Below are 14,603 nucleotides of genomic sequence, written 5' to 3'. Positions count from 1 at the left end.
TGGTGGTGGTAGTGTTGGTGATGGCAGTGGTGATGGAGGAGGTGATGATAATGGCATAGGGATGATCTTGGTGGAGGTGATGGTGGTGGTGGTAGTGGTGGTGAAGGAGGTGGTGGTGGTGACATAGTGGTGGTAGTGATGATGGTGATTATGACTGATGATGATGTTGATTAATGTTCTTGAGCAATGCAGAACCTTCTAATTAGATTCCCCAAAATCATGAGCTCTAAAAATTTTCAAGCATGTCCTGAGTGTACCAAAATAGAAGTAATGATAGATCTGATACAAGTTAGCCTAGTAACCTAAACAAAACACCATCACTGGGGCTATGTTAAAGAACGAATCTCATCATCAAACTTTTTATTAAAATGTATCAACTCCCAAACAATATCTAATTTGATTTAAGACCAGAATGAAGTATAGCCCTTGGGCTAGAGCGGTAGCTGTTGGACTTTGGACTGACTGGTATTCTGACTTACTTCTGTCATTTCCCCTTCCTGGGCCTCAGCCACTGGGGGGGTAAATAGAAGGGCTCCATCATTTGATGATTCTGTGTTCTAGAGGTTTCAACCCTAGGTAACTGCAAAGTAAATACCTGGCCAACAATTTATTAAGTCTGGGCATTTCCTCTAATCTTAATCTAACTCTTTGTTTTTGTTTTTTTCCCAGTGATCTGGCAATATTCTCTAAGTTTCCCACGAAAATAAACAAAACAAAAAAAAAACTAAAACCAATAAATTAATTTGAGAAAGGTTTCCATCTTGAAAATAGTCCACATTCCCATTCAGGAGATAATATATTTCTCTATAATCTAGGTCATCTTATTTAAATCTCAGTAAAGTTTTGTCATTTTCTTCTTTCATGCCCTAAGTATTTTGTAGTTATTTTTGCTATTGTGAATCGGATCTTGTTTTCCAGTATATCTTCTAACTTATTATTGTTGATATATAAAAGAGTTCTTTTTGGGGAGAGGTGGGGGAGGTGTATTTATCTTGTCTTGATAGACTTTATTGAACTTCCTTTGAAATTAAATAGTGTTTTAGTTCATGATCGTGAATTTTTCAGGAAGACAATCGTATTATCTCCAATAATAATATTTTCATCTTCTCTTTTCCCAAAGTTTCAGATCTTAACTTCAAGGGTCAGAATTTCCAGAATAACATCAGACACAGTGATAGTGGCCCTCAGAGCTTTTTATCTGATGGTGATGGGAATAGCTATTGTGACTCACCATTAAGAGCAACATTTGCTGTTAGTTTGAGATTCTTATTATCCTGTTAAGAAAATAATCATATATTCCTCATTTCTAACTATTTTTTAAAATGAAAAATGGATTTTGAATTTCACCAAAGGCCTCTTTGGTACAAATTTAAGATGTTTCTCCACCCCCACCCCCCAATTTGAGTATATCAGCATACTGGTTATATTGACCAGTTTGCAAACGCTCCTTGGTATAAACTATGCTTTGCTGGTTTTTCACTTAACCTATTTTTTATTTAATTTTATTTTTGGTGAAAATATACACAACAAAACCCATTCCCATTCCACAGTTTCTGGACATAATGATCAGTGGCATTGGTTACATTCTTCACATTGTGTCAACATTCTCTCATTACTTCTGTTCTAGTTGTTTCTCCTTAATTTACTTAATCTCCCTGTCCCCCAACCTTCTCATCTATGCTTTAAAATAATTGTTGACCCTTTGATCTTATATAGATTTTTCTTTTAATGCATTAATCAAGGGTGACAAACTTTAATCTTTGAGCTAAACTGTTACTTAATTTAAAGATGACTTCAGGGGATAGTTTCAATTCAAGGTTTGAATAGCAACTCAGGGCCATAGTCTGAGGGACTTCTCCAGCCACAATAGGTCCAGTAAGTCTGGATTCTTTAAGAATTTGAAGTTCTAAAACAGGACTAAGGAGGCACAGCAGTCCAGGGACAAGGACTAGAAGGCAGAAGGGGAGAGGAAAGCTGGTGATAGGGAACCCAAGGTTGAGTAAGGACAGTGTTGACGTGTAGTGGGGTTGTTAACCATTGTCATAGGGCAACATGTGTACTAACTGTTTAATGAGAAACTATCTTGTTCTGTAAACCTTCATCTAAAGTGAGAATAGCAGCTCAACTGGAAGAGCGTAGTCGATGTCACTGAACTGTGCATGTAGAAATTTTTGAAATGGTGTATCTTTGGCTATGTCTGTTTTCACTAAAAAAAAGAAAAGAAAAAGGTCGAGAAGGGAGAGGGTTGACATGTCGTGGGGTTGTTAACCAATGTCATAAAACAATATGTGTACTACTGTTTCATGAAAAACTATTTGTTCTGTAAACCTTCACCTGAAGTACAATAAAAGAAAAAAAAAAGAATTTGAAGTTCTCTTCCACATTTTTCTCCCTTTTTATCAGAATTTATCTATCGTGTTCTTGATCAGAATGTTCAGTAGTGGTAGCTGGGCAGCATCTAGTTCTGCTGGTCTCAAGGTGGAGGAGGCAGTAATTTATATAGACAGTAGTCCTATAGTTCAGTTCCTCCTCTGATTCTTGGGTTTCCTTCTTTCTTTTTGTTCTAGATTAATAAAGACCAGTAGTTGTATCTTAGATTGCTGCTCATAGTTTCCCTTTTTTTTTTTTGAACTTATGCAATTTGGAGCAGATTCTAAAATGTGTTGTATCTTTTCCCATTTTTCTGTGTTTTGCAAATAAATGTATGTGTGTATGTGTCTGGAATGGATGTCCTTGGGCACAGAGGGCATCTAGAATGTTGTTGAAAGTTGAGATTTTTCAATAAATTTACTTCTGTATGAGAAACAATTTGCCAAATACAGAAAGAGGGACTTAATCAAGATTAAATAAAAGATGTTAATGGCCATTTGTTCTAATGTTCTATTACATTCCAGGTAATAAATCTTCATTGCCTGGCTTCAGTGTCTCAATACAATTAATTGTATTGCCCACTGTGGTGTCCCACTAAAATTGCATTACCTTATATGATTCTGTCTCTCCCTTTTTTTCAAATAAAATCCTGATGCTATGTCATTTGCCATAGAGAGTTTCATGAATGTTTTGTCTTCCATATAGTTCATTACCTTCCTGATTGTGGTCTTTTTTTATTGAGGGAAGAACATATAATTTTATATGTTTGTTATTACTATCTGTATCTTCCCCCAAAGGCATTAATTACATAAGAATTACATGATAGAAATCTATTTATTTTTTAAATGTGGAAAAATGTTGAGGATGGTAAGAAAAATAAGAAAACATTTTTTACTGTGCATTTATTATGTGTGAGGAGCCCTGGTGGCACAGTGGTTATGAGCTCAGCTGTTAACCTAAAGGTCAGCAGTTCAAACCCACCAGTCACTCCTTGGAAACCCTATGGGGCAGTTCTACTCTGTCCTCTAGGGTCACTATGAGTGGGAATCGACTTGACAGGAATGGGTTTGGTTTTGGATTTTGGTATTTGTGATGTGTACACCGTTATAAAATACATTGTCTCAGTGATTTCTCAGAGGGGATGTATACATTGCCCCATTTTTATAGTTAAATATGTATTTGGAGAGGTTCAGTAATCATCAGACCTCATGAACCAGTAGTGTAAGCGCTCAGATTGTAACACAGGAACCTGCCTGATTCCAAAAGCCATGCCCTTCCAACTGTGGGAGGTCTTATTATCTACAATGCAAAGGCCACTTGAAGCAAACCCATTTGGAAAAGGGACCACATTTTCATAGTAAATGGTGAGAGAACTTCTTTGAGATTTTTATTCTGATATATTAAACAAATAATAATAATATTTGCCTATTTTTATTATAAGTAACAAAATTTAATTACTACTATAATTGGTGCAGTAGTTAAGAGCTCGCTGCTAACCAAAAGATTGGCAGTTCGAATCCACCAGCTGCTGCTTTGAAACTTACGGGGTAGTTCTGTTCTGTCCTATAGGGTCACTATGAGTCAGAAAAGACTCAATGGCAACAGTTTGTTTGTTTTATAATTGTCATTATGCATAAATTATTTATAAAAAGATTAAATTGAGTGAGGAGAGAATAATTTTTCTGACATTATGGATGACAGCACAATATGGCCTCTTCTGCTTCCTATTCAACTTGTTGTCCCAGTGCTTCTGGAAACTCCTGCAAGGGCCTCGTCAGTGTTCCCCAGGACTCTTAGTCCTTTGATACTCAAACCAGTCTCTCTTGCAACACTTGTCATGTCCTGATCCTTATCAGTCATCTCCTCAAATGTAAGTTGGGCTGTCTTTCCCTCTGAGATTCTTATTTGTTAGTAGCTTCTTGCTAGCAATCTCTGCAATTTTCCAACAACACTTTCACTGCATAAAATCCTGCATCTTGTCCAAAATTTGCAATATCAGTTTGCAATCACTTTGCACTGTATTCGTATTGTATTATGTTCAACAGTCATGGGGAGACTTCCACACCAAAATGCTAGCGTGGAAGGATATTTTGAGTAGAGTATTGTTTTATCAGTGGTCAGTTCGTTACCCATTGCCGTCGAGTCAATTCCGACTCATAGTGACCCTATTGGACAGAGTAGAACTGCCCCGTAGGGTTTCCAAGGAGCAGCTCATGGATTCGAACTGCTGGCCTTTTGGTTAGCAGCCAAGCTCTCAACTACTGCGCCACCAGGGCCCCAGTCAGTTCATTAGTGAATATTTTTTTTTTATCTTTAACTACTTTGTTTTTCCTAGGCAATACTTGTTGTTGTTGTTGTTGATTGTCACGTAGACTCTGACTCATGGCGACCTTATGTGTAGGATGCCCTGGATATTCCACTGCTTGAAGCAACGTGTGTCTCTGTGTGTGTGTGGTGTATGAATGAAGCCCAAACACATCGCAGGATGAGACTGCTTTATCTGACAGCATGGGAAAGAGGGAGAGCTGAGACCCTCAAAACCAAAATGAGTAGAGTATAGAGATGAGAGCCCTTTTAATGAGACCTGGGGAATGGAGAGAGAAAATGTTTAGGGCCAGATGACAGTGTCAAACAAGAGTCCTCCTAACCCCCTTCTTATATTTGAAATGTAGTTGTTCATCTACCACCAGGCCATGAAATGTGAGTCCTTTCCATTTAATTGGAATATTTCGATGTTTTCCTATTGATGTTTGTATTGACGAATGTTACTCTGCTTCAAAACCAATTTATTCTACCTTTTTAACCATCGTTCTATAACCAAAATAATAGTTGGTCGTCAGTTCCACTAGAATGGGAACACAGCTTCTGTAGGGGTAACATTTAAGCTGACCAAATGTTGTCACATCTCCACGTAGGACAGTTCAGTTTAGGGGAGGTCGATGAGGCCAGCTCCTGCTCCCGGTTGTCTGTGTCTGTAATCATCATCACACCAACTCCTCTGTTCCACCTCCCTTTCCTTTCTGACACCCCTCCAAGTGGGCTGCTAAGTTCACATTGTGTCTCATATCCGTTTCCTTTCTGCTACTTGCATTGGCCACACCTAAATTTATGAGGGCTTGTTCCTTCTCTCTCATCCTGTCTAGTAACCTAATGCGTGTTCTCCTGACCAGCCTCTCCTCCATTCCCTCACTGCCAGATGATTCTTTAAAGTCCAGGCTTTGTGACTTTAAAGTGACTCCCCACTGCCACCCTGCTCCTTAATCAATATGACCCCAGTAACTGTTTCTAGTCTGGGCTCCCTCTACTCCCCTATTCATACTGACATTGTGGAGACAGCTGTGAGGCAGCTATACCTGTGTCAAAAGTCATCTATTCCAACATTTCAGTAATAAAGGTCAGGAGCTGTCTACTTTGTTTATTGCACAGAATAAACATACAAAAATATTTGCTGAACATATGAACAGATGAATAAATGCATAATAAATAAATAATCACCACCTCAGCGTTGAGATACATTGTGACCTTAATGACTTGTGAGTAATTTCACGTATTGCTTTATGATTTAATTTTAAACACCTCCAAGAAAAAATGCAGAGAAAGTAGAATGACCAAAATGTGGATTTTTCTTTCAATTCCTACAGCTGTGCTGGGCCGGGTCTTGAAGGCTGCGCAACGAATGGGTAAGTGTTATATCTTTGTGTCTAACGGATGCTGACAGAAATGACTAGAAATGCTTGTCCTTCGGCCTTGTCAAGTTCTTCCTCCTGCTTTGATTCCTCCTACATGCCGACTTTGTTGGGTGTGCGTCTGTGGCAGGAATGTAGGTTGTGAGCTACTGGGGCCTACCTCACAGGAGCTAGTACTCAATGCCCAGCCACTTCTCTTCGTACACAGACTGTCTCTGACATCTTTGGTTACAACAGTTTTGCTGGATCCTTCTCTTCTTCTAGCTTCTCTTCTTTTAATCCCACTAGCCCAGTTGGCCTTGTCCCGAACCTGTGTTCAAATGGACTGTGTTCAATGACAAGCTCCAGGTTGGGGAAATTCCTTCTCCTTACTTCCTTCTTCAAAGACATAGCCCAGCAAAGGCACCTGGACTTCCTTCAGCATTTCCATTCTAATCAGTTGGCAATCACTGCTTGAAGGGCTGCATTGAGAAAAGCAGAACTGTCAATTCCTGTTCAGATTCATCAGGAAAAAGCAATATCATCAGTTAACAATGTCCAGCGATGCATCAGGGAATGACACACCAGACATCCATTTGCCATTCCTGACATCCTCAAAGACTAGCCAGACTTCCAGGCATCTCTGCCTACCAAATCCCTTTCCTCAATACCCCTTTGCCGGCTTCAGCATGCTCTTCTGCTCCACAATTGACCACGATAACTGATCGCTCCTGCCCTCAGTCAGATCAGTTAAGAGGAATAAGGCAATTTCTCAGAGATGAATACCTCCTTTCATCCCTACCTCTTCAAGGACACCCAGCAAAATTTTCTTATCTTCATAGTACAATCAGTATCTTAGCGCCTTGAAACCAGGCAATATCCATTCTTCATTATTCTTACTTTTTCCCATGTTTCTTTGCCTTCCCTACTCGTTTACTCACTTCCCTATCCTCACCTTTACCACAGCTCTCAGTGAAACACATACTCTTATTCCTTAATATCGTCCGATGTTCCCTTCAAAATAGTAAAGCTCATTAATTCAAACTGCGTTAATTAGGAATTTGGTATAATTCACGAGATGACTTTTGCACTCCCTAAGAAGAAAGCGTTGTAAACTGTCATCTTAATGAAGTACATTTGGCCCACTTAAGAGAAATTTGTAAGGACGTTGGCACATTTTGTATGTGCAAATGATGCTGCTAATGAATCTTTGATATTCATTAGCATTTTGACCTGAAAATACTAATTGGTTTGCCAGCAGCTCAAATGTGATAGATACTTGAGAATAGTAGCTTTGTAAATATTCCTGATTCAGATGGCCCTTTCCCTGGCGCATTTGAGAACCTGAGTTTTGAGTTTTTGCTCTTCCTGAAATTAGACATGACCTCCGTGGGAGGAAGAGTGCATTAGAGTGGTTTGAGGGCTGGCTATATGATGACATCACTCACCTGTGACAATGATGCTGGTTATGTCTAAGTCCTATCACTTCGTAACCACTTCCAAGCTCATTCGTAAAGCATTTCACGTGGCTGTGGGTCCCAACTTGAAGGCTAAGCACCCCGAGAGGAGTCTCAACATTATTGTAAGGGTCACTTCTCCCAACTTGGCCTGCAGACCTTACATGTCTCCTTTATGTGGAGTGCTGTTCCATACGGACATGATCTTGGGATGGACAAAATACAAATTTATATAAAAGCGTTGTTAAAGGCAAGTTCCTTTTTGAATTATGTATTTCCTTAATCAAGAGATTTTTAAAAATGATTACCACCATGTAGAGAGGTCTAGATGATACCTCAATGTTAAAAATGCGAAAAGCAGGGGGCAAGGGTGCCTCGCCTATTCGAGAAAGCTAGACACACTCACCTAGACCCCTTAATCTTCCTCTTCTCCCTTTAGAAGCTGCACAGTGTCCCACTTTCTGAGACAATTTTAAATGATGTCACTGTCAAAACATGCAGGAAATAGTTAAAAAGGCAGTGTAATGAAAGCAGTTGACATACCTCACCCTCCCTTGTCTCTCCACTCATTCCAGGCCCAAGATCCCCTCCATCGCCACTGGAATTGTGGGCAGCCTCCTCTTGTTGGTGGTGATGGCCCTTGGGATTGGCCTCTTCATGCGAAGGCGCCACATTGTCCGGAAGCGCACGCTGCGCAGACTGCTGCAGGAAAGAGAGGTGAGTGTCCCCAAGGCCTGGGTGGCCTGCCTGGGCCAGCCACCACCCTTGGGAACCCTTACTACTCCAGCATAGCAACAAAGAGCTATCGTTAATGTGAACGTTTGTATTTTCAAAATGCAATTATATTATTATGCATTATTGTTCACTGTGATGGAAAATAAGAAAGAATCTCTCTGTGGTCCAATTATGAGTGATTGGTTACATTTTGATATGCCTCTTCAATAAAATGCAAATGTTCCTAGGGTAGATTACACAAAATGGTTACAAAGCTATGTAGAGGCAAGCCTGTTTAAAGTATGGTACCTATCTGTACACATATCCATAGAAGAAAGGCTGAGAATCTGTGTTTGTTGTGTTCCTGTGAAGGCACTGTGCTTGAAATAATAGAAGATATTACTTCCTTGGAAATTGCCATTGTCCACACAAATAGCTGTTCCTTTTTTAGCTATTTGTGATTGGTGTTATCCTTGGCACTGTGATTCACTTGAAGAGGTCTTTAGCCAACATCTCTGTTTCCAGCACTGCATTTGAAGCCATAGTCCCTGGGAGGAGAGACCCACAGCTGCTCATAAGCATAATGGTGCTGTTGTGTTACAGGGCCCAGCCAGTCACCAAAGTGACCACCATATAAAAATTTCCTTTCACCAGAATTTTTCAGTCCTGCTATTGGCATGGAAACGGAAATAGAAATTGCATTTGTTGAAATGTGGGTGTTCTGTGAGAAAATGCTTGTATTCAGGGTCCATGTTTCTCCTGTGTCCCATAAGCCTTTCTAAAAGTTCTTTAGAGAAGGTGTCCATTTTCCCTCTTGAATGAGGATGGGAAGTCCTTTGTCCTAAGGCATGGCCACCTACTCTTGGTCTCTGTCTGTTAATGTTCTGAGCTTATCTGACACCCACCTACCCTGCCATATCTGAGAGAGCATCACAGGTCTCCTTCCCCTCCGCAGCTTGTTGAACCAGTGACGCCCAGTGGAGAAGCTCCCAATCAAGCTCTCCTGAGGATCTTAAAGGAAACAGAATTTAAGAAGATCAAAGTGCTTGGCTCTGGAGCATTTGGCACTGTGTATAAGGTAAGGTCACTGGGGGACACCCCAGCAGAAGGCTTCAGGAATACAGGCCCACCACATCCCTCACCTTACGTGTGGGTGAGCCCAAACAAGTCCCAGGTGTGCTGTTTATTTATCACCATTGTCTGCTCTTGGTGTCATGGAGGGCTTGGAAGATTTCAAAGTTTCTCAAGTGCTTGAGAGGAAGGCTTTTATAATCACAGTGATAAATACACGGTCTTGTGGGACGCATACACAAACAGTACACGTTTTTGTAGAAGATGACGTTTACCTTTTAGGGGGATACGTGGCACAGGCTGGTGAGAGTAACATACTGAAGGACAGGAGGTTCCCTATCACTGGTTATGGATCATCAGAATAAAGCCCAGGGCGAAAAAGTTTTATCTTCATTTTTTTTTCCCCCTAGTTTCTCTTTGCATAAAGTCTGATTTGATCAGTGAGGCCTAATCTAGCATCTTAGAATTGATTTACATTAATTTATAACTGCACAGGCTTAGGGTTTTTGTCTAAGTGATTGCTCTGATTCACAGAGCTTGGAAGCAGTACGGCTGCGGAGATGTCAAGATTCCCGGGACCACTGGCGTTGGTGTGCAGACCTGCGGCTGCAACATCCCTCATCCTTTAGGATTGTGTCACTCATCAAATCCGTCCAGCTCACAAGGCAGCCAGCCTGCTGCATGGTCTGAAGATTGCCATCTAATGTTTTCCCTTCTCTTTCTCACAGGGACTCTGGATCCCAGAAGGAGAAAAAGTTAAAATTCCTGTGGCTATCAAGGAATTAAGAGAAGCCACATCTCCAAAAGCCAACAAGGAGATTCTTGATGTGAGTTTCTGCTTCCTTCAGTCTCTTTATCCCTGGGCATCAGAAGCCACTTTTTCTGAGAAAGGCCTGGCGGCGTGTTGTTCTGTTTTAGACTTCTTTCATCAGCTGTTCTAAGTGTTCACGTTTTGTGCCTCTTTTCCTTGTAGCTATAATTGGGAACAACTGGTTTGGTTTTGGTTTTGGTAAAGTTGGTATAATTCTCTCCAAGTTCTTCTCTTATAAAAAGACTCACCTCTTCCATTCTATTATCTCCCCAAATGGGTGGAAACTAATGATTACAGGCATCTACTGGTTACCAGTGTCTACTAGATGCTTAACACACGTTATTGCAGGGAATGCTCATGACGAACCTATGGGATGGGTGTTAAGCTCAAATCTATTAGATGAGGAAACTGAGACATAGAGAAACTTCCTCAGGTTTACATGGCTGGGGTAGAATTCAAGCCCACCGTTATTTCAGACACCAAAACTTATGTTCATTTTGTTCGGCCAAGTTATCTTACCATCTTCTCAGGCCTAAACAAGACAGACTGTGAAATATTTTTTTTAAAGGCGTCTAGGATGGGTGGTGCAAATGGTTTGCTATTTGGTAGTTCGAACCCACCCAGCAGTGCTGCAGAAGAAAGGCCTGGCAATCTGCTCCTGTAAAGATTACGGCCAAGAAAGCCCTATGGAGCAGTTCTACTCTGTAACACATTGGGTCATCATGAGTCAGGATCGACTCAACAGCAACGGTTTTGAGTTTTTTGGGGTTTTGTTTTTTTTTTTTTTTTTTAGGGGATACAATGCCCACTTTATCAACTGTGTTCAACTTTCTGTATTATTTAATCCCCAAATGAATGTGTTATTCTCTGTCTTTTTTGATGATGGTTACTTTATAGATTAGGTCTTTGGAATGTTCCACAAAATTATTGTTATGTTTTCATATTCCATCCTATTGAGTTTTTTCTGCCTTCTCCGAACCTCTTCTAATCGAAGATGGTGAGAAGAGGCTGGTGAGAGGGGGCCATCCTGGAATTTGACAGAAACCATCCAACTAGATGCCCAGCGAAATCCAATGGACAAATCCTTTGGGGGTCAAGTTGTTGTAATAACATTGACCTGAGCCTGCAGTGGGCTGATGAACAGCCTTGCTCTTCTCCTGAGGCAAGGCCAATGAAAGAGGAAGTAGAGGGCCTAGGGCACTGGATTAGGGAAACAGAATCAAAAAAAAAAAAGAAAGAAAAATGGCTGGTTTTATTGCTTCAAAAATCTAGAGAACTTAGTCGATCTTATAGCCAAGAACTCAAAAGCCAGATGGTAATATTCCACCCCTTCTGGTATGTAACCCATAGAATGAAAATACAATAAGCAGCAGTCCAAGCATGGGTCTTATTTTAATGTGTTCAGACAACAATGAAATTCCCAGGGGCAAAACCCTCTACACTTCACAATTTAATGAATTTTCTCTGGGCAGCCATCCCTCCTCTATATTATAGTGGGTAAAATCCCACTATAAGTTCACTCTGGTGTATTTCGAATTGAAAGATGTTAATACAATGCATTAGAAAATCTCACACATTGATGATATACTTATCCAGCAAAATTATCTCTCATTTTAATGGTTTACAAATTCATGTCAAGTCCTATTAACATAATGTCACCTCCTATTAATGTCACCACAAGTAGTAAAGGTGGTCACGTTATTTGTGAAGTCTTTTCATTAACAACCTCTAGCTCCCTTACCTATATTGCCAAAAAAAAAATCTTTTTGCAGAATCTGTGTCTTCGTTTTTTGTCTATTCAAGACATTCAAATAAATTCCACAAAATAATGTTGAAATGTGAATTTTAAAAATATTTACAATGCAGACTAAGGAGCGTTTTGAAGCATTCTAAGACACTATCTGTGCTTTGAGAAGGGAGTCATTTTCACTGGACAGGGACCCCCCCAGGATCTTTTGATTGGGTGGGATGGGGGTACATTTGTGGGATGGGGATGGAGCCAACAGAAAGATAAAGACTTAAAAAGTAAATGTACCTACCATCTGAAGGTCACCTACTTTGTCTCTTACTCTCTCCTGCTCTCCTTTTCTCCCTCCATCATTTTTATTTCCTTTCGCCCCTCGTGTCCTCATTCTGGTCATCTTCTGTCTCCTCTAGTATCACGTCATGGCCGTGACGCTGAGCCCTAGGCGAGGCTTTCTCATTTGCTTTTCCTGGAGCTGAGTCTGTCCAGCACTTACATGGTCCCAGCAGCACAGGTGATGGAGAGTCCCTGAACGAAAGGGAAAAAGCTGAAGGAGGTGATTTCTGCTAAAGGAAGCCAAACGGCCACTTCTGACAGTGATGGGACAGCCAGTGGGGCTGGGCACAGTCTTTGAAATCCTCTCACCTACTTGTAAATTGTCCCAGTAACCTGATCCTCTCATCCCGTACAGAGGACACCAGTTTCCAGCACACGCACTGATTGTAGCCCCTGCTTTACGCTGCTGTTAGTGCCTTGTGGTTGTTAGCTGCCATTGAGTCTCCCTAACTCATGGTGACCCCATGTACCACAGAATGAAATGCTGTCTGGTTCTGCTCCATCCCTGTGATTGTTTGCAAGTCAGACTGGTGTGATCCGTAGGGTTTTCATTGGCTGATTTTCGGAAGTAGATCGCCAGGCCTTTTTTCTTAGTCGTCGTAGTCCAGAAGCTCCACTGAAACCTGTTCAGCATCGCATCTACATGAAAGCCTCCACTGACAGATGGATAGTGGCTGCGCCTGAGGTTCATTGTCCGAGAATTGAACCCAGGTCTCCTGCATGGAAGGTGAGAATTCTACCACTGAACCAGCAATGCCTCATACTAATGGCTTAGTCCCTGGTGGCACAATGGTTAAATCCTCGATTGCTAACTGAAAGGTTGGCAGTTCAAACCCACCCAGAAGCTTCCAGTGAGGAACACCTGGCGATCTGCTTCCATAAGGATTACAACCTAGGAAACTCTATGGGGCAGTTCTCCTCTGTCACATGGGGTTGTTATGAGTTGGAATCCACTCAGCACCTAACAACAACAACAAAGTTTAAAAAATTTAGTAGGCACCTACTCTTCGTTCTAAAGGCTAGAAATATGCCTCTCCTTTAAAAAGTTTAACATCTAGTGGAATCCCTCTCCCCAGTTCATAAAGCGTGATAGATGTGGCTGGCAAGCAAGAGGAAGGAACCAAACATCAGTTCAACTGGGACAAAGTAATAGACCTTCCAGGTCATCAGAGATTCAGCGACACTCCTGCCGTGCAACTCAGACATAGCCATCCCGGCCTTTGAGTGTGAACTCTGCCTTCTAGTGGGCCCCGCCTGGCTTGGGTGGGTAATTCAGAAGATTGTTGTGGCATTCCAAGCATACATGGTGTGGGTCACTGTGTACCTTAAAGATTTCCAAGATAAACAGCCAGCAACAAAGCTCACTTGAATTGCTGCACACACTGAAGGGGACACGCGACTAAACAGCCTTTCCTTTGTCTTCTGGGGGCGGAGAGGAAGCGATGACTCGGTTCTGTTGGTCTGTGAGATTTTAATGGGGAGCTGGCAAGGCACCCTGCTTTGTGTGGCCAACACCCACGCCCCAAGCTCTGTTCCCCGTCCCCCGTTCCAGGTCAGCTCCTGGCTGCTCCACCACAGATGGGCTGCTGAAACTGCTCAGGTTTGCAGATTTTTCTCCCCTCGAAAATGAATACAATATGTATCCAAATCTTGACCAGATCCTGAGAAAACAGGACCAGCCTGAGGATTTGTTTGGTGTTGTGGTTGTACAGCTTCCCAGACTCGGGGTAGAGATGTGATTTGTGTTTTTCTGCCAATCCCAAGGCCTATTAATTTTTCCATAGACTTTCCAGTTTAAATATAGGGAAGGCAATGGAAAGAGAAGCAAAACATATTTATATATGTGCCGTGCGTGGGTGTCATACAGCCTGAAGCTCTCTGGTCACCCGGTAACCAGAGCCCTCAACAGAATACCACATGTCGATTCTCACCGTGGTCTGCATCTGGGAGCACGTGGGGCTGACGGGTCAGGTGCACCAGGTTGGGGTGAGCATGGAGGGGGCGCAGGGTCCAGGCAACCAACCCAGGATGTGGCCCCAGTTCTGACAGAGAAGATACATCCGATACATCATTCACTTCACCGGGCCTCAGTTTTCTCTTCTGGCAAATGATGGCATCAGGCCAAATGCACTTTCAGGCTCTTTGCAGCTCTAACTTGTCATAAGTAAACGCTTTTCCAAGATGAGGGGGTATTTTAAATGTCTACTGAGTACATAAGTATTAAATATCTATCGTGCTCTTTAATGATGTGGTATCACATTTACAACGCACAAGAAAAGAAATACAGACCCTGCTTGATAATAGAGAGCCTAAGTACTCAGGGGAAGAAAAGAAGAACCCTTTTAGCTCAGTGGTGAAGTTACCTCCGAGGTTCACTGTTCAGCCTGGGAGTGGACAGCCCCGTAAAACCAAATGAGACTAACGAGGTACAGGAG

At 41.6% G+C, this 14,603-nt stretch overlaps 1 protein-coding gene across 2 annotated transcripts in view; it reads left to right on the top strand.

The window, feature by feature from the left end:
- EGFR (epidermal growth factor receptor) overlaps positions 1 to 14,603 on the top strand; it is a 215,176-nt gene that overhangs the window by 172,085 nt on the left and 28,488 nt on the right. For both annotated transcript variants that reach the window (XM_004383965.3, XM_023738321.1), the window contains 4 exons: positions 6,012 to 6,050; positions 8,068 to 8,209; positions 9,162 to 9,284; positions 10,006 to 10,104. In XM_004383965.3, the coding sequence (XP_004384022.3) occupies positions 6,012 to 6,050; positions 8,068 to 8,209; positions 9,162 to 9,284; positions 10,006 to 10,104 (403 nt within the window). The remainder of the gene's footprint in view (positions 1 to 6,011; positions 6,051 to 8,067; positions 8,210 to 9,161; positions 9,285 to 10,005; positions 10,105 to 14,603) is intronic.

Source organism: Trichechus manatus, unplaced genomic scaffold (genome assembly GCF_000243295.1).
Source record: "Trichechus manatus latirostris isolate Lorelei unplaced genomic scaffold, TriManLat1.0 scaffold00114, whole genome shotgun sequence".
Lineage (NCBI taxonomy): Eukaryota > Metazoa > Chordata > Mammalia > Sirenia > Trichechidae > Trichechus > Trichechus manatus.
The sequence above is the reverse complement of the archived record's forward strand: the minus strand, read 5'-3'. Positions and strand labels throughout refer to the sequence as shown.